This window comes from Montipora foliosa, chromosome 6 (genome assembly GCF_036669935.1).
Source record: "Montipora foliosa isolate CH-2021 chromosome 6, ASM3666993v2, whole genome shotgun sequence".
NCBI classification, from domain to species: Eukaryota; Metazoa; Cnidaria; class Anthozoa; order Scleractinia; family Acroporidae; genus Montipora; species Montipora foliosa.
The window spans coordinates 39936198-39959859 of record NC_090874.1 but is presented as its reverse complement, the minus strand read 5'-3'; the positions used below and the strand labels follow the sequence as shown (position 1 = coordinate 39959859).

Genomic DNA, 23662 nt, shown 5'->3' with positions numbered 1-23662 from the left:
AGCAAACGAAAACGTCAGTTGAGTTTATTAACATATCCTATTTTGCGTGCATCGTGACCTGTTGGCCTCATCAGTTGGTAAGAACGTCGTCTAAGGCCCCGTCCACTCGTATCCGGATATTTTGAATACGCAACTTTTTCTTTGTGGATGCGCCTCCGTCCACACGTATCCTGCGAATTCGCTGGCGAATCCGGAACTTTTTGAATACGCTCTCCAGAGTGGATATTTTTTTAATTTAACGATATGAATCCGGAACCGTGTGGACGCACGTTGTTTACGTATTAAAACCCAGTTTTTGGTGGCGTTGCCTCCAGCTCCCAAATATGAACTGTATGAAGTAGACCCAGTTCACCTTTTTCGCATTTGCTTGCCACTTCGAAAAGAGAACCCTGGATTCTTTTGGCCTGGATATTGAAACTGGCAATTAGTAAGAGAGAGCTAATTCCAGAAAGACAAATCAGGATCGATTGACTTACTGATGACGGGGTTTTCGGATCCACGTACATGACGTCGATGTAGATTGAGCTTTCTGGGGCAGCGACATTGGCCTCGGTAGGGAGGTATTGACCCTGCATGAATTAACGAATAAAGATTCTCTTTCAAAAACAATTTGAACCATGATGGTGATGATAAAGGTCTTTCAAAACAACTCACCATGACAATCATGCCCTTCAGGGTTGGTCCAGTAAAGTTCGCGGAGGCTTTCATGACAAAGTAAGTATTGGGATCAAGTTCTGGCTTGAGGTTGCTACAAACCCATCGTTTATTTTTCTCCTTTATTTTATGCTTATGCAATACAACGGACCGACCTTGGATGCTGTTTGGACCAAACAGAGGCAGATTATAATCGATGTGCTTCTTTTCATAACTTGTCAAGTTCAGGAAAGAGCCATATTTTCCACTCAAGTCGCCCACTTCATATTCATCAAGTGTTCCTGTAATTTAGTTTGGCACAGCATTAGCGTGATCAACGTTTTCAAAAAAGTCTTCACTTTTAATAATTGATTCAATAGGGACCTTTCAATCTACGACAAAGACGTCAATAAAGTTGCTAGTTATAGTAATTCTTTAACTTCCACAAATGGAAGCGAAATATCAAGAATCTAAGGGTGCTTTCCTTTTGTCAGAACTGGCCGGCTACGACCCTTCAGCTTGCAAAGGAAATGGAACAATTTGAAGGAACATTAGCCCTTTTCACGGTTAGTTTTTTTCATTTGCATTAGAATAAATCTAGCATGTATGTGAGGCAAGTTCGGGCTATTTTGTAGTTTTAACCCGAAATTGCCTCGCATACACGTTAGATTACATTGTAATGCAAACGAGAAAAACTAACCGTGAAAAGGGCTATTGCATGATATTCCTTCGAATTCTTCCTTCCTTCCTCTTCCTTCGAACAGGTTGTTGCGGAGACGCAGAAGACAATTTTAATGGACAGTGAGACAATAACCCGAAAAGTGTTATCAGGGCACTGGGGTTGAACAGGTTGGTGCCTTAGCCTACCACGGGAATATGGACGCTCCCGCCCACCAGAGTCTTGGTGGCACCTTTGGAAAGTGCCAACAACCCAAAAGTCACCCATGTTAGGGTTACAACTCCCTTTTTTGATGAGAGAATGTCAAATATTGAATTTCACACTAACGACGTCTACGGGACTGGAGCTTCTAGTGAAGGTGTCGCGTCCAGCAGGTGTCCTGTGGATCAGCAGCGCAGGCCCGTTCGTCATATTAGAAATGGAGTGAGCAAGATGGCAAACTGGAATGCAGCCTGCCCCGATCTTGTTCAGGGGTTATGGTTTACGAAACTGACAGGATTGCACTCTAGATTGCAAGAATGCTTGCAAGACTGTATATGTCAAAGGAATATACCAGAGTGGATGGTCAGGGGAAGAACAGTTTTGATACAAAAGGACACAGTGAAGGGTGCCCAGGCCAGCAACTACCGTCCTATTGCCTGCCTACCCATGATGTGGAAGCTCTTGACAGGAGTTATACCACCACTTGGAAAGGAATGGACTGCTAACAGATGAACAGAAGGGACTGCAGGAAGGGATCCCGAGGAAGTAAAGATCAATTGCTTGTAGACAAGGCAATCCTGAAGAACTGCCGGAGAAGGTTGACAAACTTGTCAATGGCTTAGATAGACTACAAGAAGGCAAATGATATGGTGCCGCATTCATGGATCATGAAATGCCTTGGTTGGGGCTGCCAAGAGTATGATCTCTATAGTCAGCAACAGCATGGTGAACTGAAAGACAGTATTGACACCAGGAGGAATGGCTCTCGGGCAGGTGGACATTAGGAGAGGAATTTTTCAAGGTGACTCCTTGTCACCACTACTGTTTATAGTGATCATGTTACCCTTGACCCTAGTACTACGAAAAATGAGAGCTGGATACAAACTGGCAAAGGACATGAAGCCCATTAGCCACCTACTATTCATGGATGATCTGAAGCTGTATGGAGCAAGCAAAGATCAACTAGGCTCACTTGTTCAAGTAATAAGGATCTTCTCGCAAGGCATTAAGATGTCGTTTGGGCTAGACAAGTGTGCTGTCCTGGAAATGAGAAGGGGAAGACAAGTTGGCAGTAGCGGAATAGAACTACCCGACGACCAGCATATCGGGGAAATAGAGGAGGAAGGCTACAAATACCTTGGCATCTTACAGTTGGACAAGACTCTCAATACCAAGATGAAAGGCAATATAACATCGGAGTGTATCAGAAGAGTCAAGAAGTTGTGTAGATCAAAACTCAATGGACGAAATTTGATGGATGGCATCAATACCTGGGATGTAGGTTGAGTACGCTACAGTGCGGGGATTGTGGACTGGACAATGGAGGAGGTAGCCAATATGGATAGAAGAACTAGGAAGATCTTGGCAATGAATGTCTGTCTGCACACCAGGAGTAATGTTGCGAGGCTGTGCCTGCCGAGAAAGGAAGGGGGAAGAGGACTGATCAGCATCGAGGAGTGTGTAAGAAGGGAGAGCAAATCCCTTCATGGCTACCTAAGAGAGAACACAGAGTGGATGCTTCAAGCAGCGTTGAAGGAGAAACTGCTTGTTGAAGAAGAGGGTCTGCAGGACTATGAGAGGAGGAGGAAAGACGAGAAAATTAAAAACTGGAAGGAGAAAGCCCTACATGGTACGTTTGTCCAACAAATATCAGATGAAGCTAGAGAGGAGTCTTGGAGATGGCTCAGGAATGGATTCTTAAAAAAGCAAACAGAAGGTTTGATTCTTGCTGGCCAGGAACAAGCTTTAATAACAAACTCGATCAAGTACAGCATAGATAAGACCTCAGAGACACCACTTTGTAGATTGTGTGGAGATGTCACTGAAACAGTACGACACATTGTCAGTGGTTGCAAGAAACTTGCCCAGAGAGAGTATAGGAAGCGCCACGACAAGGTGCCCCTGCGGGTACACTGGGAGATGTACAGGAAGTATGGGATAGGGTATGACAAGCCGGGTATGACCATCAACCCTTGCCAACTGCAGAAAATGGAGAAGTGAGGATTACCTGGGACATGACTGTCTACACAGACAAAGTGCTGAAACATAATCGGCCAGATAATAAAACGAAAATAATTCACTTACTGGAAAATTATAGACGAACGATCGACGTCTCGGCCATATCACACGGCCTTCATCAGGAATCTGCCGAGTCAGCTTGGGTCACACAAGTGTCACGTGATAGCTGACTCAGCTCAGGTCCCGTAACGCACGGTCCCAAGTGTGCGATAGCACGAACCGTAGCCCCCCCCCCCCTTTCTTAAGAGAAGGCCGTGCCGAGTCAGCTATCACGTGACACTTGCGTGACCCAAGCTGACTTGGCAGATTCCTGATGAAGGTCGTGTGATATGGCCGAAACGTCGATCGTTCGTCTATAATTTTCCAGTAAGTGAATTATTTTCGTTTTATTATACTCTCAACTGGATGACTGATACAATTCATTGTCATAATCGGCCAGATATTACTCTACTGCATAAAGACGCAAAGAAATGGACACTTATTGATGTAGCTGTGCCAGCGGACCAGAACATCACCAGAACTGAAGAGTAGAAGGTTGAAAAGTACCAGGAACTAGCATTTGAAATCGGATTCATGAAGCCTCGAAAGTCACAATAATACCTATCTTGATTGGTGCTCATGGGAGCATATCAAGCGGAGCAAAGACCTGATTTGGCAAGCTAGATGTACCTGACTTCCTTGGAAGTGTACAATTATCGGCCATCCTTGGAACTGCTCACCTGTTGTGTCTCTGAGCTACGGGGAGTTGCTGAGACACAATAAACATTACCCAGTAGAACACCCGACATCTGGAGAGAATCGAATAATAATAATAATAATAATAATAATAATAATAATAATGCGATAGAGGCAAGAAGACCAGACATAATTGTAATTAACAAGAAAGAGCGAAAGGGGATAATCATCGATATTGCTGTACCAGCTGATGTAAGAGTAGGGGAAAAAGAAAGGGAAAAGGTGGAAATATCCCAGGACTTGAAGAGAGAGATCGGAAGATTGTGGAAACTCAAAATGGTAGAAGTCGTACCTGTAGTGATAGGAGCCCTCGCCCAACAGAAGAAAAGACGGCAATGACAACAGCCACAACATGATGTTAAATGTTATAATAATAATAATAATAATAATAATAATAATAATAATAATAAAGCAGGATACTCTTACGGAAATAATATAAAAATCAACCATCTCCTGTTTATGGATGATTTGAAGTTATATGCGAAAACTTCGAACCGACTAGATTCAATATTACAGACTGTGAGAATATTCAGCAGCGACATTGGGATGAAATTTGGAATTGAGAACTGCGCAGTACTGATAATAAAGAGAGTCAGAGGGCATCACACTACCTGATGACACAAACATAAGATCGTTAAAAGAAGTTGAAGTTGAGTTACACAGGCAGATGAAAGAAAAGATCAAGAAAGAATATCTACGGCGCGTCAGGAAAGTTGCACAGGCCAAATTAAATGGGGGAAATTTGATCCAGGCGTGGGCAGTGTCATTCATTAGATATGCTGGGGGGATAATCGAATGGACGAAACAAGAGTTAAAGGAGCTAGACCGCAGAACAAGAAAATTACTAACAATGAACGGAGGCCTGCACCCAAGAGACTGTGTTGCAAGAATCTACGTCCCAACGAAGCACGGTGGTAGAGGACTCATATTAGTAGAGGACTGTACAAACCAAGCAAGGGTATCATTGGAAACATATGTCCAATCGAGTGAAGAAGAACTGTTGCAAGCAGTTAGGGCAGAGGTTACTGGAAGTCAGGAAACGGCAACCAGTTTTAAAGTAAGAAGAAGGGCTGAAAACAGCCAAGAATGGAAAGAAAAGCCACTACATGGACAATTTGTAAGAGAGACTGAAGACCAGAGTAATGAGGAAACAAAGAGCTGGCTGAAGCAAGGAAGTCTTAAGAGAGAGACAGAAGCACTAATAATTGCTGCACAAGATCAAGCATTAGGGACAAATTATATTAAAGCAACCATTGACAAATCCCAGATAGATGCTAAATGTAGAATGTGCAGAGACAAAAATGAAACTGTGTGTCACATCGTCAGCGGTTGTTCAAAATTGGCACAAAAAGAATACAAGAAAAGACATGATAATGTGGCCAGGGCAATTCACTGGGATCTGTCTGGAAAATGCGGGTTCCACCGGAATGACAAATGGTACAATCACGTCCCTGAGAGCGAACAGGAAAATGAGAACTACAAACTCCTTTGGGACTTCAGCATACGGACAGACCATAACATCGAGGCTAGGAGGCCAGGTCTAGTGCTTGTTGACAAAAGCAAGAAAAGCTGTCATATTATAGACGTGGCAATTCCAGAAGACAGTGGAGCAAAAGAAAAGGAGGGGGAAGGTTGAAAAGTATCAAAATTTGGCCAGAGAATTGAAGAGGACGTGGGAAGTGAAAACCAAAGTCGTACCAATTGTATTGGGGGCTTAATCCAGAAGTCTGCATTGCTGGGATCAGCAAGGATACTAAGAAAAATATTGGAAATGTAAAGAACATGGAAATTGAGAGAAAGTTACGGGAAACTCAACACCACACAACTCAAATCCCGCACAGGGCAATTACAGTTTTCCCCAGAAGTTGTCCAGTGTTGAGTTTCTCGTAACTTTCTCTCAATTGCTCCTCAACTTGGACTGTGAATCCATTTGCGATCCTCCTGGGTGGTGATGCGTTGCTGGCTCAAGGGATCTACTTAACTGACTCTTTACATTAATTACCCTTGTCCGCGCCTGTGAATCACATGTTGATTCAGCGTTATCACATAGAAAAACTGGCTTATAAGGGATTCCCACGTAAATGCCACACATTAAGTGATCAATTAGCCATGTTGCCAACAACCAGCATGGTTGCCCTGATGGTGTAGTGGTCATCACACCCGACTAGTGATCAGGGGGACGTGGGTTCAAATCCCGCTCAGGGCAATTACAGTTTTCCCCAGAAGTTGTCCAGTGTTGAGTTTCCCTGAAAGCAAAGACATAATAAATTTGAACTGTCAGTTGCCTGAAGATCGCCAGCCGGCGTGAAACTCGGAGTAGCGACAGCTGATCTTTGCCTTATGTCTTTGCTTTGTTTTCGCTCTACTTATAATGGTATTAAGCGCTCTTCATCTTCACACCATACTATAAACTTGGTTCTCCTATTTGGTATATATATATACAAGTTAAGAGGGTTTCTCGAGCCAACGGCGCATCTCTGCCCCCAGGGGGATCACAAATGGATCCACAGTCCAAGCCTCGGCGAAATAGAGTTAATTAATGAAGTTTGAAGAGACTAAGGACGGACAACTCCTGGATGACCTTTTCATTGAGAGAAAAACTCTTTATACCCTGGCGCGGGATTTGAGCCCACGTCCCCCAGATTACCGGTTGGGTGTGATCACCACTACACTACCAGAGCAACCATGCTGACTACATGACCAATCTAGATAGCGAATGGGATGTTACGAGGTTATCCCAGGACATTGTTTTTCTCCAACTAGATGACACTGGATCGACAGGAACGACGATTCACAGGCGGACGAGAGAGATGGAGACAATTTGTATACAAGATAAGAGGGTCTCTCGAGCCAACAGCGCATCTCTGCCCTCCAGGAGGATCACAAATGGATTCACAGTCCAAGCCTCGGCGAAAATAAACTACGGGTTCATCCCTACAAGCCTGTTTCGTGGTCGCCCACTCATCAGGGGATTTTTAAATCCCATGACGAGTGGTCGACCACGAAACAGGCTTGTAGGGATGAACTCGTAGTTTATTTGTTTTTTTCTTCCACAATATATACTTCGCTCTACTTCTATGTATTGAGCACTGTTCTACGAAAATCAAGTCACACTTTATATATATACAGAAGGATATTGATTGAACATGGGGTTATCTTCCGGGATGGGGCTTGTACTGAGAAAAACCGGCCCGAACATGTTTTCCCGCTCCGGTGGCCCCGCTTTTAAAATGTTCAAGAAGGATTTAGAATACTCTACCTGTTCCTTCTGCGGGACTGGTTTTGATATCGATGTTAAAAGGATTCCAGTGACCTCCAGTGACGAAACCCTGACACGAATCACTTGGGGACAAGTTCTTGTACGCTGGGCTCGGATACACATGCACGTGATAGCCATGTGCTTTGCTTTGTATGCCGTTTAGGTGTATTTCAGCCAACGTGGGGTCAAAAGGAGACGCTTGAGTAAACTTGAAATATCCAGTCACTCCTGCATTGATTTCAGCCTTGAAAGTAGCTTTCGCCACTTGAGTCATAAGAGTAACTATCTTTGCGCAGGCAATGGGTTTTCCTGGGTTGTTGACTGGAAACAAAACGATTGATTTGCCAATGACTGAATTAGGACCAGTTAGTGGCAAGTTGGAGTCTGTAAATGCCGCCTTAGTACTTGATTGCCTGGTAGATGCTAAGGAAATGGTTATCGTTCCATGTTTCGACGTCAGGTTACCGATGGGACAATTTTCATGCATTTCTTCATTGCAGTTTTCATCTTGACTATTTTCTGGATCGAACAGTTCACCGAGTGTCTTGCAGTAAGTTTTGTTATCAGACGCATCAGTGTCCGCCACTCCTTCGTTAATCTGCCACATAAAGTTTTTTCGAGACTCAGCATTATTAACAAAGAAAAGATCCACAAAGATATTGGTATCCGCCATCCCCTCAACTTGCCTCAAGAAGACAAAGCCTGCAACTGGAGCTCTAAATATTGCCACTGCTGTCTTCATTGGATGCAAAGGGGCAATCGGTGCGCATGCTTTGGGTGTGACACCACTGTAAAGGACTAGTGTCCTACCCATAATGCTATGTGGTCCTCTGGTTGGAATTGCCAAGCTCTGATTTGTATGGTTCCGGTGTGCCGTTCTCGCAGTGATGCCTCCAAGCATTCGGCTCAAATCCCCAACGGCACATCTATGGAATTTGGTGTTACTTTCGTATCGACAATGTGTGTTATAGTCTGCAGCTTTTTTTGCCTTCTTGGGATCAAAAAGGCCTCCCACTGCAATAGCGGAACAGCTCAAAACTGCATTACCATAGTATATCATTGGCAGTTGTTGAATGCTCCATGCCAGGGTTTCGTTGACGCCCAAAAGGTTTACAGAAATTATCGTAGAACCATTGTTTTGTGGTTGAGAGAAAATAACGCTTCCTTTTATTCCACCCATGCTGAAAACTGCCTTTAAATCATCGCTGGAAGAAGACAACGCAATGCCTGAAATAAGAAAGATGAATATAAGTTCAATCTGCTTATGTGCTTCAAAATGTTAAAATTTGCCAAAAAGTTAGTGACAAAAAAGCTGTAGGAACATTTGTGAGCACAAAATTTATGCCCGTATGGCTGTTTGGCTGGATTGCGAGTGAGCCATGGTTTCTGTCACTGCGAAAGATAGCCTAACAGTATGAAATGCTCTACTTAAAGAAGCAAATTTTAATAACTTTTTGTAGCAAAGGAAATAATCAAGTTCTTTTACTACCACCCATCCACAGTTTTGTTTCCCCTCCTTCGGATCAAGTGGACATTGCGTGAATCGTTTTCTTGCACTTGATTACAGTCTATTTTACGGGTCGTTGATTAAGAAATACATTAAGAGCCAAGTTTAAGTACTAGTGCAGCCATTGTTTCTGGGTTATAGTAATTTGATTGTTAAGCGTTGAGTGGCAATATTTTTCGGCAAATGATACGGAGTTCCAGTTTTAAAATTGTAACGAAGAGGGCTAGTGTAGAACTGCCGACTGGTTTAGTGGTATAAATTGTACGAGACCATTTCATAATTATATCAAGAAAAAAATTAAACAAACGTTTATATCGTCCGCGATATTTCTTTCTTTCCTTAACACTTATTGGCTCTTAGGTCATATGTTTTTCAAGCAAGTTGGTCCTTAAACGAAGTCTGAATTACACATGCCATTGCCTGCCTTCGGTATGCGGAACTGCCATCGGTATGCTGTTTTATGAAAAGGCTGCATTTATATCTCACGAACGAATGAGATAGTTTGTTTTCCAAGAAACTCTAATTAATTAAAAGAAGACACCGTACCCATTGGCGTGGTAAAGTACGCACTCTGCAGAGATATGACACAATTCTGGCATCGAAAACATAGCGTGCGTGCTAGTCCAATCCAAATCCTATTAAATTAAGCGACTATGGTGCGTTTCTCCATATACGCACGGCCGTGCGTATACAACTGTATAACATAACGTGTGCAGCGTCATTTTAGATCCAAAGTTTTCACCGAGTTTTGCAAGTTCCCTTGTACTTGACAGTGAAAGAAATAAATGGAAGAATCCAGGGAGGACCAGCCAAATGTTTCTCCCGGGATTGACTTTTTAGCAAGCAGGAGGGGGACATTGGGATTATCGGTTTTGCAGTTTTGGCTATTTTTTAGATCGGTTTTTCGGTTTTTGTGCCAAAGAAACTTCGTGTTTTCGGTTTTGGTGTTCATTGCGGTTTGCGAGTCTTTCCTTTTTTAGCATCTGGTTTTCGGTTTTCGCAAAAAAAAAACGAGCGGTTTTTCGGTTTTGTTATCCGATGTGCTTTTTGGGTTTTTCTATTTTGTCCTATTTGGTTTCCGGTTTTTCTTAGATTTGAGCGGCAATTAATCTCGAATAGAGTGTTATTTATTTATTTAATCTTTATTTAACCACGGTGCAATTCATCAGCAATATTTAAAAAATATGTACAATTAAAATTTATGATAGAACTATGTAAACTACATTAACTATCGATCTTACTCAATATCATACAGTAAAAGCTGCCTTGCATGAATGCCGTGTTTAGAATAACGGCTTAGATAACCTCTTTAATCAGTTGTTTGAATTGATTGAGGGACTCTGCTTTCCTCAACTCTAATGGCAAACTGTTCCACAAAACTGCGCCACTAAAGCTGATTTTGTAGTAGTTTGTGTGCGGTTGCGGAACATTTACCTTATTCACAGAGTCTCTCAAACAATAACCAGAATCGCGATGGACAATTTTCGAGCAGAGATACTCAGGTGCTAGTCCCTGTAGGGACTTAAATACCATTGTTGCTCTTTCAATTTGTCTTTGACAGACTAGGGATTTCCATCTTAAGAGTACAAATAAATTGTTGACATGAGCGTCATAGTTAGAGTAGGTCAAGACACGGGCTGCTCTAGCTCTGTTTTGTAGATTTTGCAGTTTGTCCTGCAAAGTGACTCCACAGTTTCCCCAAACAATATTGCAGTAGTTGAAATGAGGTTGTACTTTTAAGTGTATATTTACACTTTTATATTTTTATCACGCAGGTGAAAGTATTAGATGATAATGTCTTTGCCATCATTAAAAGTCGCTGTATTTTTTATTTTTCTGTGTTATGGATAATATGGTCTCTTTTAGGGGTCAAAAAACGCCTGGGACACGCCCCCCGGAGGCGGTGAGGTTCAATATTCGATTCCTATTTTAAGTATCTGTTTATTACCACATTTAACCTTTGAGCAAGTTCCTGCTGCCATTTAAAACAAGGAACAAACAGTACCGCTTAGCTTCCTCATTGCAATCCCATGTTTTAGACCAAGAATAAACATTCCAATCGAATCTCCAAACTGTCAGGTCTTAGTTACCAAATAGAAATGTTCAATTAGAGAGTTTTATTGGAGGTTTCCAGAGCTATAGATTTTTGTGATTACAAAATTGAAATTTTAGAGAGGTCTTGTGTGCAAATTCTCCTAAGTTAACTTGGCTCCATTTCCAGCTGCTTTACGGAAAATGAGCCCACAAAGTCCGGGCTCGAGAGAGCGGCAGAAATAAAGCCTATTATTTTAGCAGATACCGTACAAGATATGAAGGCTTTAGACAAGTACATGACCCAGTTCACAAATACCTTGATGAAATAAAGTGTTAGCGTAGTTTGCTCTGTATGCCGCACTTGTCACCATTCTATCGGTTTTTTGACGGTTTCGTATGCGGTTTCGGTTTTGGCCGAATTTTTTGCGGTTTTGGATGATTTTTTCTTCGGTTTTGCGGTTTCTAATTCACCCCAATGTCCCTCTCAGTATAGAATCGTTCGGTTGTGGGTTTTCTCTGAGCCTTCATCCCTGTGGGCCACGTATATTTTTACAAGAAGTGGATTCCTGCAGCACTTTATATTATTACACGGATCTAGGTAAAATTCTGAAAGATGGGAGTTTTTAAGCAAGCAAAAACATCATAGAATTATGTGAAGAAAATAATACAGATTTCTGAAAGTTCAACTGTAAACACATTTTCGCCTGTCTTCACTTACTGTTTTATCTTTGGTTCAGTGACCCATTAACTGCGCATTCCTCTGATGTGAGCTTTTAATATCATCGGCCCGCAAAAAAAAAACGATCCGAGGAGGGCATAATTATGGTCTGGAAATCATAAACGGCGTCAGTTTTCAGGAAGAGTATACAGAAGAAGAAAATAATATTTATCCGGATTCTTTGTTTGTAATGGCTACGATTTATACTTGCAATTTCATTTTTCCATTTCGCCTATCACAAGAAAAATAAAAAAAGGATTGTTCATAATTGACGTTTAATATGCAGGAGTGATCAGTTTGACCTATTTATCAGTTTCTAAAATTCTGTCATAACTTGCTTCAACGTGCGTGAGCCGGAACATGTCCGAGTAAAAAGCGTTGATAGAAAATTCTTTCATTTAAGCTCCGCTTAGAATAATAAACGTTACCTGATTCACGGAAAACCGCTAAAAGTGTTTAGAACATTCAGTTAACAAAACTGTCATGTAACGATGCATCGATAAAGAGCAATTTAATCAGAAAATGATTTGATTTGACTTCCCCGTTTCTTTCACCTCTTCAAGTTTATGACTGAGCAAAAGTTATTAGGCTCTTAGCACTATGCAGCAATGATAGTACAAGATTTTCCCGTAATGGAGAAACAACGATAGTTTGCAACAGTTAAAAGAACATCACCTGATGAAATGAAAACAGTTAGACACAGCGTCCTAAGGAAAACTCGACAAACCATGGTGAACAGACGGTGGATCTCCAACTACAACTTTTTTTTTCTGCTTGATGGACAAAAGGGTTGCAGAGTTTATATGCCATTTATTGTATGGAAACAGAAACCCATAAGAGTTGAAACGTGTAACGCGCGTTCACAGCTTTCGAATATTGGTTGATTGGTTGAATGTTTCAATGGTAAGTACCATATTTGGAAACCCCTCGTTCTTGTTGTTCCAAATATGGTACTTAGCAAGTTGAATATTCAGAAGCTTGTTTCGCAGCACACAAGGGGCCGTTACACGTTTCAACTTTGTGGGTTTCTGATGGAAAGTAATGATGTCACAAAGCATAGCTTTCCTATTACGCTTAGACGAAACTGAGAACAAAGTGACCGCAAATATCTTCCCGGCTAATTTTATGACCTCTTTAACCCTGCATGAGTTGGGGCGGATATCACGGATTCCTTCCTCATTCAACTGAAGTATACTATAGTGCAGTAGTGATCAAGGTCCTGCTTCAACGACTCCTATACTCTTAGGCATCATATCAATAAAACTTCACAATCTTAACAGTTTTTTCCCTGCGATTTATTAGAATTGAATTGCCTGCTAGTTTTTTGCTGGGGAAAGGTTGAAGAAACTTCCCTGATGACGCAAAAATTGTCAAACAGTTTTTAAACGAAAACTGATACTACCATGATACACGATAAACTGTTAGCAAAAATGGATACCTTTCGAAGTTCCCACTTTTGATTCAAACTCAGTTGCCCGTTTCTTTTCTTTCTGTCAGAGTACTATTATCAGCCGTCATCTAAGGCCCCTGACAGAAAGTCGTTTGTAAAAACAAATTAATCCTTGTCAGGCGACTTTCTTCGGCTCACGCAATGATACATGTCCACTTTTTCAGGATTTACGGTTGGATTACGTTCAACCTATGCCCTCTGCACGCTAGTCTTTCTGGTTTCATCATTTTTTTAAATTCAAATGTTAAAAATTATACATTAAACTATGGTTAAGCCTCATGAAACCAGTCGCCTTAATACATTGTTCTCACTAAAGAAAAGTCCACTGTTTACTTCTTTCTTTGCCAGTGGTTTCTTCATAGAGTATTGACATTGAAGTTTGGAGCTCGATTTATTACACTTCAGTATGACAGCTATCAGGTGGCAGTTCCTACATATCTTTTATTTATTACAGCACAAGCAAAGCTGATGTTAGTCGTTTAGTGAAGTGTGCAGTCTATCATGTTTCCTGGCACTCGACAGACAAACCAGGAAAGGGAATTCTGTAGTACATGACACGACAAAACGTTCCATCTATTTGTTTAATGGACCTATTCATTCCCTGTTTTTCTTCAGAATTTATGTTGGCTGCTACTGAAAAATCCCGTAACGTATTCACTGACTTTCACAAAAATCACGTTGAAAACATTTTTTTGCGCGAACGCACTATATGTTATGGCCATTGTCAAATAATGGGACCCTAGCCACTTCAAGTCCTGGGAAACAGAACAGACATCCCATTTTAATCGCAGTGGGGCCCGCTTTCAATTACCAATCATTTTCCTTTAACACTGCATGAAAATTATGCGTGTTCGCCATTCCTGGTTTCGTTTCTCAAAGAGAATAATCTGTTTGCGGAATTACAGTGTCCCATTACACTGAAAATTGTGCAGAGTCATTGTACGTAAATACCCAGTACTGCTACGTATTAAGTATGCTGTATGAGAGTTAAATGTCATGCATTTTTAACGATTTGCGGGAGGTGGGAATTCGAAAAGGAATCTTTTTCCGCATGTTTCAGTCCGAAAGTCTATGCAAAAGGAGACATATCAATATCTCAACTAAAACAGCTCAATATCCGGCCATTTAGACAGAGTAAGACGGACGCAAGGCAGTCGAGTGAAACGTAGATGTTCACAAGGTTTTAGAAAACTCACAGTAAAGAATCGTTCGGTTGTGGGTTTTCTCTGAGCCTTCATCCCTGTGGGCCACGCATATTTTTACAAGAAGTGGATTCCTGCACCACTTTATATTATTACACGGATTTAGGTAAAATTCTGAAAGATGGGAGTTTTTAAGCAAGCAAAAACATCATAGAATTATGTGAAGAAAATAATCCAGATTTCCGAAAGTTCAACTGTAAACACATTTTCGCCTGTCTTCACTTACTGTTTTATCTTTGGTTCAGTGACCCATTAACTGCGCATTCCTCTGATGTGAGCTTTTAATATCATCGGCCCGCAAAAAAAAAACGATCCGAGGAGGGCATAATTATGGTCTGGAAATCATAAACGGCGTCAGTTTTCAGGAAGAGTATACAGAAGAAGAAAATAATATTTATTCGGATTCTTTGTTTGTAATGGCTACGATTTATACTTGCAATTTCATTTTTCCATCTCGCCTATCACAAGAAAAATAAAAAAAGGATTGTTCATAATTGACGTTTAATATGCAGGAGGGATCAGTTTGACCTATTTATCAGTTTCTAAAATTCTGTCATAACTTGCTTCAACGTGCGTGAGCCGGAACATGTCCGAGTAAAAAGCGTTGATGGAAAATTCTTTCATTTAAGCTACGCTTAGAATAATAAACGTTACCTGATTCACGGAAAACCGTTAAAAGTGTTTAGAACATTCAGTTAACAAAACTGTCATGTAACGATGCATCTATAAAGAGCAATTCAATCAGAAATGATTTGATTTGACTTCCCCGTTTCTTTCACCTCTTCAAGTTTATGACTGAGCAAAAGTTATTAGGCTCTTAGCACTATGCAGCAATGATAGTACAAGATTTTCCCGTAATGGAAAAACAACGATAGTTTGCAACAGTTAAAAGAACATCACCTGATGAAATGAAAACAGTTAGACACAGCGTCCTAAGGAAAACTCGACAAACCATGGTGAACAGCCGGTGGATCTCCAACTACAACTTTTTTTTTCTGCTTGATGGACAAAAGGGTTGCAGAGTTTATATGCCATTTATTGTATGGAAAGTAATGATGTCACAAAGCAAAGCTTTCCTGTTACGCTTAGACGAAACTGAGAACAAAGTGACCGCAAATATCTTCCGGGCTAATTTTATGACCTCTAGCTTTAACCCTGCATGAGTTGGGGCGGATATCACGGATTCCTTCCCCATTCAACTGAAGTCGGGAAAAAAAAACATGCTGATGGCACTTTTCAATATCGAGCGTCTTTTCCTTGTCCTTTTCTTTTTCCATCATCATCCTTACGACGATATATTCACGGATTCCGAATTTCACTGTCTGTTAAGGGCGCTCTATAGTGCAGTGGTGATCAAGGTCCTGCTTCAACGACTCCTATACTCTTAGGAATCATATCAATTAAAACTTCAGAATCTTAACAGTTTTTTCCCTGCGATTTATGAGGGGGACATTGGGGTGAATTACAAACCGCAAAACCGAAGAAAAAATCATCCAAAACCGCAAAACCGCAAAAAATTCGGCCAAAACCGAAAACCGCATACGAAACCGTCAAAAAACCGATAGAATGGTGACAAGTGCGGCATACAGAGCAAACTACGCTAACACTTTATTTCATCAAGGTATTTGTGAACTGGGTCATGGACTTGTCTAAAGCCTTCATATCTTGTACGGTATCTGCTAAAATAATAGGCTTTATTTCTGCCGCTCTCTCGAGCCCGGACTTCCGTAAAGCAGCTGGAAATGCAACCAAGTTAACTTAGGAGAATTTGCACACAAGACCTCTCTAAAATTTCAATTTTGTAATCACAAAAATCTATAGCTCTGGAAACCTCCAATAAAACTCTCTAATTGAACATTTCTATTTGGTAACTAAGACCTGACAGTTTGGAGATTCGATTGGAATGTTTATTCTTGGTCTAAAACATGGGATTGCAATGAGGAAGCTAAGCGGTACTGTTTGTTCCTTGTTTTAAATGGCAGCAGGAACTTGCTCAAAGGTTAAATGTGGTAATAAACAGATACTTAAAATAGGAGTCGAATATTGAACCTCACCGCCTCCGGGGGGCGTGTCCCAGGCGTTTTTGACCCCTAAAAGAGACCATATTATCCATAACACAGAAAAATAAAAAATACAGCGACTTTTAATGATGGCAAAGACATTATCATCTAATACTTTCACCTGCGTGATAAAAATATAAAAGTGTAAATATACACTTAAAAGTACAACCTCATTTCAACTACTGCAATATTGTTTGGGGAAACTGTGGAGTCACTTTGCAGGACAAACTGCAAAATCTACAAAACAGAGCTAGAGCAGCCCGTGTCTTGACCTACTCTAACTATGACGCTCATGTCAACAATTTATTTGTACTCTTAAGATGGAAATCCCTAGTCTGTCAAAGACAAATTGAAAGAGCAACAATGGTATTTAAGTCCCTACAGGGACTAGCACCTGAGTATCTCTGCTCGAAAATTGTCCATCGTGATTCTGGTTATTGTTTGAGAGACTCTGTGAATAAGGTAAATGTTCCGCAACCGCACATAAACTACTACAAAAACAGCTTTAGTGGCGCAGTTTTGTGGAACAGTTTGCCATTAGAGTTGAGGAAAGCAGAGTCCCTCAATCAATTCAAACAACTGATTAAAGAGGTTATCTAAGCCCTTATTCTAAACACGGCATTCATGCAAGGCAGCTTTTACTGTATGATATTGAGTAAGATCGATAGTTAATGTAGTTTACATAGTTCTATCATAAATTTTAATTGTACCTATTTTTTAAATATTGCTGATGAATTGCACCGTGGTTAAATAAAGATTAAATAAATAAATAACACTCTATTCGAGATTAATTGCCGCTCAAATCTAAGAAAAACCGGAAACCAAATAGGACAAAATAGAAAAACCCAGGCCCCTGACAGAAATTCGTGTGTAAGAACAAATTAATCGTTGTCAGGCGACTTTCTTCGGCTCACGCAATGATACATGTCCACTTTTTCAGGATTTACGGTTGGATTACGTTCAACCTATGCCCTCTGCACGCTAGTCTTTCTGGTTTCATCATTTTTTTAAATTCAAATGTTAAAAATTATACATTAAACTATGGTTAAGCCTCATGAAACCAGTCGCCTTAATACATTGTTCCCACTAAAGAAAAGTCCACTGTTTACTTCTTTCTTTGCCAGTGGTTTCTTCATAGAGTATTGACATTGAAGTTTGGAGCTCGATTTATTACACTTCAGTATGACAGCGATCAGGTGGCAGTTCCTGCATATCTTTTATTTATTATAGTGCAAGCAAAGCTGATATCAGTCGTTTAGTGAAGTGTGCAGTCTATCATGTTTGTTCCTGGCACTCGACAGACAAACCAGGAAGGGGAATTCTGTAGTACATGACACGACAAAACGTTCCATCTATTTGTTTAATGGACCTATTCATTCCCTGTTTTTCTTCAGAATTTATGTTGGCTCCTACTGAAAAATCCCATAACTTATTCACTGACTTTCACAAAAATCACGTTCAAAACATTTTTTTGCGCGAACGCACTATATGTTATGGCCATTGTCAAATAATGGGACCCTAGCCACTTCAAGTCCTGGGAAACAGAACAGACATCCCATTTTAATCGCAGTGGGGCCCGCTTTCAATTACCAATCATTTCCCTTCAACACCGCATGAAAATTATGCGTGTTCGCCATTCCTGGTTTCGTTTCTCAAAGAGAATAATCTGTTTGCGGAATTACAGTGTCCCATTACACTGAAAATTGTGCAGAGTCATTGTACGTAAATACCCAGTACTGCTACGTATTAAGTTATGCTGTATGAGAGTTAAATGTCATGCATTTTTAACGATTTGCGTGAGGTAGGAATTCGAAAAGGAATCTTTTTCCGCACGTTTCAGTCCGAAAGTCTATGCAAAAGGAGACATATCAATATCTCAACTAAAACAGCTCAATATCCGGCCATTTAGACAGAGTAAGACGGACGCAAGGCAGTCGAGTGAAACGTAGATGTTCACAAGGTTTTAGAAAACTCACGGTAAAGAATCGTCCGGTTGTGGGTTTTCTCTGAGCCTTCATCCCTGTGGGCCACGCATATTTTTACAAGAAGTGGATTCTTGCACCACTTTATATTATTACACGGATTTAGGTAAAATTCTGAAAGATGGGAGTTTTTAAGCAAGCAAAAACATCATAGATGTGAAGAAAATAATCCAGATTTCCGAAAGTTCGACTGTAAACACATTTTCGCCTGTCTTCATTTACTGTTTTATCTTTGGTTCAGTGACCCATTAACTGCGCATTCCCCTGATGTGTGCTTTTAATATCATCGGCCCGCAAAAAAACGATCCGAGGAGGGCATAATTATGGTTTGCAAATCATAAACGGCGTCAGTTTTCAGGAAGAGTATACAGAAGAAGAAAATAATATTTATCCGGATTCTTTGTTTGTAATGGCTACGATTTATACTTGCAATTTCATTTTTCTATTTCGCCTATCACAAGAAAAATAAAAAAAAGGATTGTTCTTAATTGACGTTTAATATGCAGGAGTGATCAGTTTGACCTATTTATCAGTTTCTAAAATTCTGTCATAACTTGCTTCAACGTGCGTGAGCCGGAACATGTCCGAGTAAAAAGCGTTGATGGAAAATTCTTTCATTTAAGCTACCCTTAGAATAATAAACGGCATTTAGAAGAAATGGTTTCGTGGATATCCTCTCTCTCTAAGATGCTTTTTGAGCTTTTCTAGTCGGTTTTGAAAGTTTTCTTTTGAGGAATTTGTTCTGAGTAACCGAGGGTCATCGTTGGAGGTCGTTGGTACGGCAAGGAGGCCTTCTTCTGTTGGCATTTTTTCTGACATTTTCGTTCGGCGTTCTATCAGGATGGTCAGGCAAGACCACGGTCTCGATCCTATCTTATGGATCTCTTCAGTTGCCGATTCTGGGGAACGATAGAGAAGTCTCTCTGTTTGTTTAGCTAGAGGAGTTTCTTAGCTTCTTTAATACTCGTTTGTATTCTTCAGTAGTGTGACTTCATTGGCTGATTTATAGTTTGTTCTTATTGGCTGTATAAAGTTGTATTTTTGTGAACCCCTTTGTTCGGTGGTATCTGTTCTTTTTTTTATGTGGCTCTAAAGTATTGTGTACGACACCTTTATCATTATTGGTCTTCTTCGTGCAGTTTCTGATAGTTCACGTGACATTGCGGGCCAACCCGTTTTTATATATGGAAATCGTTTCCCAAAAGATTGCGTGACAAAAATTGAGCTCCCGACAAAAAAGCGATGACCAAACGAAGTGAAACAACTGCTGTAACTTTATACGAGTCTCCTGAATGTGTCAATCTGCCATTATTCTCAACTGATGTAAAACAGATGGCTATTAATCAGGCTATTTTATTGAACGCACGCAATTCTCAAACAAGATTGCCAAAAGTCCTTTGCTTCTCACTTACGACTATTTTCCGGGATCCACACGGTGTTTCACTCTGATACACTCCTTTTATCGATACACTCTTTATTTTGCGTTGCCTGCGTCGTGTCATGACGGTGTCTAAATGTGGTTGGACAAGCATGCACGCGATTTCGTGTTCTCCAATTTTACGGCTTGAAATTTGGTGAATTTGTTGTGTTGGCTTGTGGAGCTACTACAGTTAAGCAATCACACCTTAGTTTAGAGCCTGGTTTAAACCTTTATTGGCAAAGGTTTCTGCAAGTCAACACAAATTCACTAAATTTCCAGCCCTAAATTTCCAGTGACATATGAAAATCGTTTCCGTGAAAAATTTGTCACACAAATCTTTTCCGCTTTTGATAAATTTGGCCTATCGTCTATCGTCCATCGTCTACCGTCTACCGTCTATCTATGCAGCAATGATAGTACAAGATCACAAGTTCCCGTAATGGAGAAACAACAATAGTTTGCAACAGTTAAAAGAACATCACCTGATGAAATGAAAACAGTTAGACACAGCGTCCTAAGGAAAACTCGACAAACCATGGTGAACAGCCGGTGCATCTCCAACTACAACTTTTTTTTTCTGCTTGATGGACAAAAGGGTTGCAGAGTTTATATGCCATTTATTGTATGGAAAGTAATGATGTCACAAACCAAAGCTTTCCTGTTACGCTTAGACGAAACTGAGAACAAAGTGACCGCAAATATCTTCCTGGCTAATTTTATGACCTCTTTAACCCTGCTGTTGGGAAACATACCTCGTTACGTAACGCAACACAACGGCCCTAATAATAACTTTATTATACACAGAATTCGAAAGGTTGACACTTATTTGCATTGAAGCTGTGTACCGAATAATTATAAAATACATATAAATAAATAAGTATAAACGCGAAATATATATATAACTTTTAACTTAGCCGGTACTTGTATTTAAAGATGATAGAAACTTTGATCGAGTGTATTTCAATTTTAAAGAGATAAGGATGTTTTTCGACAAGTTAATTGCTTTCAGTGAATTGCTTTTGAACGTAACAAGCGCCATGTGTTTTTAGGAGATAAGAATATGACATGTACTTATCATATGCGAATAATAGATACTAGGTGGGTTCATACTAGCGGACTAAGGATACCTTAAGTACACTTGAGCCCTACTTCAGATGTGAACGGCTTTAATTTCAGCTCAAGTAGCCTACTTTGTGGCCATGGTAACTTATTGCCTTCACAAAAGCCGAAGTAAAGTCTAATTCAGACCATCCTTACGAGCTTTAATACTTATCTACTATCAAAACACATTCCGGAAACGAGCTCGGGTATACTTAACGGGCCTGTGGCATTCTATTACGCATGTGCGGCTGTTTGATTTTTGACCCGACGGTTCGTTTTTCAAAGCCAGTATCAATGACGGAAATCCTGTTTAATCGACACAGTGAGACGTGCCAAAGTTGTAATAACATTTCTAAACTTCAGTTTGGTAATATACGAAGGACTTTGACGGCATATTCAGGGCCGTAGCCAGAAAAAAAATGTCCGTGGTTAAATTATCTTCGGAAGTATTTTAAGTGTTTATGATGAGTACGTATTAAAGACAACACTGGTATACGAAAGCCGGATCAGGCGAAGGGGCTAGGGTCGAAAGGTTCTTACACTTCGTAGCCGCCTTGCATCCAAATAAAGAAGAAAACAAGTAATAGCAGATGGGAGAAGGCACATCGAAAGCTTCATATAGCGAAAGATGTCCATGAAAGCTGGAAAAAAATAAAGTGTATGTGCGTCGATTCCACTGACACGGCCTTCGCACAACATCTTTTGTCCTTGGAGGTGAGACGAAGAATGGGGTTAGTATTTACACTGATTATTGGTTCCCCTTTTCCCTTTAGCACTAGGATTCTTTTTCCTCAGCTTAGTGTGCCTTTTATTTGCTATTCGTGTTTTTTAGCCGTCAGTTCAGTTGCCATATCATGGAATGATGGCTTTCAGTGTAGGGACGCACAAGGAGCAATTGGCTTCAGCTTTGAAGCGTCTCGATTTACCTGTTGAAGCCCACGGTAGATGAGTATTTTTGTTTGGTAAAAAAGAAGGGGCTGAAATTTTTTTTATGACTAGAATAGGGTCAAGCATAATAGATCTGGTCAGTTTATTTCGCATCATTTAAAAGTCAATTTACCGGTACACTCATTTGCCATTCATTTAGCTACCTTTCTGCACAGAGTACAGGTAGCATTTTTGATCAAGTATTTTGAAATACACTATGTAACTAATACTCTATCAAGCAATTGAATACACTATGCAAGACGTATCTTGTTTATGATAAATTGTACAAATAATAATAATAAATATAATAATAATAATAATAATAATAATAATAATAACAATAATAATAATAATAATAATAATAATAATAATAATAATAATAGTAATAAACAGTAAGTTGCAGTCATTTTAGTCAAACAGAAACCACCTGGTAAAACTATTTGTGTAAGCATGGATCACTTTTGGCATACTGGTCCTTTGGAATGTGCAAACAGTATGTCTCTGATGTACACATGCCAATGAGAATTCCCTACACGCAAGTTTTATACATCATTATCAACAATGATGAGCACAGCAGTATGGTGATAGTTATTAATACTGTAAATGAAGAAATATGTTGTCATGAAGTATTTGTTGTCATGAAGTATGGGTATGTTCATTATAAAGAACTTTAAAGGACACTGCAGGTTGACATTACTAGTTCAGTAACTCATGGGTTGTTGTTTAGTTGATGTTTGCTACTGGCAGAACTGTTTGGCTTACAAAAGGAATTATGGTATAGATGGTTACCTCAAATAAACAATCACAGACCCTGGGCAGTCAATCACCGTCCTGACCTAGGTTCATCTGCTTAATGTAACAGTAGTGGAATATTGTAACTAGTGATTACTGTTGATAGCAATTATTAATAATTTTCCTGTCTTTTCATATTTACTGGCCTATAATCTTTTTTCTAGGGAACAAGTTTTACACAGCAAGGAAAAAGTTGACTACCCTTGATTGGAATTACTGGCATCATAATGGCTTTTCATTTTCCACCACTGAGGATCATGCTGACACCATCATTGCAATAAAATACAACCACAGAACAAAATCTTGGGATGTGAGGATATTAAAGGTGTGCAAAGATTGTGGATATTTTTGGATGCTAAAGGACAAAATTTTTAAACTTCACATTGATGATGACGACTATTTAATCACTCGTGAAGTCTGTCTGGAACCTGACGATCCCAGATTCATTTCTCCAACAATTGTTGAAAGTGAACCTCTTCCAGCTCATGAGCTCCTAGCAAGAGGCAGAAACAGATTTTCACAAATAAGCAGCTCATAGAGATTTAAATGCAAAACTTTCAGCTACCGTAAAACTAGGAAAACCATAAATGCCCTCACAATAATATGTTGCAGTGATGAAATTACTAACAGTCAGGTGTCAATGGAATGGCTCTAGTCAAGCTAATAAGCCTTGCCTTTTTGCTTCAGTTTTGGTAGTAACTTGAAGTAATAATTATATTAACTGTTTTTCTCTCCAAGTTTTGTGGTGTCATTGTGACATATAGCAATAAGCCAGCTTTGAAACCAGGACAAGATATACAGTGTATGACTTGACATTTTTAACCCAAGATAAGGGCTGACCATACATTACACATTCTAGCTTTGACATCGTTGTTGGAGTTTTGTCTCATGGTAACATGTTGTATAACTTTAGAATTTTGTCTACTGATGTGATTTCTTATTG

The 23662-nt window shown here is 40.0% G+C and overlaps 2 protein-coding genes and 1 non-coding gene across 6 annotated transcripts in view; 2 read left to right on the top strand and 1 right to left on the bottom strand.

The window, feature by feature from the left end:
* Positions 1 to 20507, bottom strand: part of LOC138007327 (uncharacterized) — a 28298-nt gene extending 7791 nt beyond the window's left edge. The window contains exons 1-4 of one of the 3 annotated variants that reach the window (XM_068854145.1): positions 20382 to 20507; positions 7527 to 8753; positions 655 to 935; positions 477 to 569 (exon numbers count right to left, since the gene is read on the bottom strand). In XM_068854145.1, the coding sequence (XP_068710246.1) occupies positions 477 to 569; positions 655 to 935; positions 7527 to 8753; positions 20382 to 20454 (1674 nt within the window). In that variant the 5' untranslated portion in view covers positions 20455 to 20507. Of the gene's footprint in view, positions 1 to 476; positions 570 to 654; positions 936 to 7526; positions 8754 to 12460; positions 12620 to 15337; positions 15495 to 20381 lie in introns of those variants that run through there. The other 2 variants (XM_068854147.1, XM_068854146.1) reach the window with 2 other exon arrangements.
* Trnat-agu (transfer RNA threonine (anticodon AGU)) lies at positions 6401 to 6473 on the top strand. Its single transcript has one exon. It is a non-coding gene; the product is annotated as a tRNA-Thr (tRNA).
* Positions 20508 to 20844: 337 nt separating the features above from the next.
* LOC138007328 (uncharacterized) overlaps positions 20845 to 23662 on the top strand; it is a 3118-nt gene continuing 300 nt past the window's right edge. The window contains exons 1-3 of one of the 2 annotated variants that reach the window (XM_068854148.1): positions 20845 to 21714; positions 21833 to 21941; positions 22884 to 23662. The exon at positions 22884 to 23662 is cut by the window's right edge and continues 300 nt beyond it. In XM_068854148.1, coding sequence (XP_068710249.1) covers positions 21661 to 21714; positions 21833 to 21941; positions 22884 to 23257 — 537 coding nt within the window. In that variant the 5' untranslated portion in view covers positions 20845 to 21660 and the 3' untranslated portion in view covers positions 23258 to 23662. Of the gene's footprint in view, positions 21732 to 21832; positions 21942 to 22883 lie in introns of both variants that reach the window. The other variant, XR_011124026.1, reaches the window with a different exon arrangement.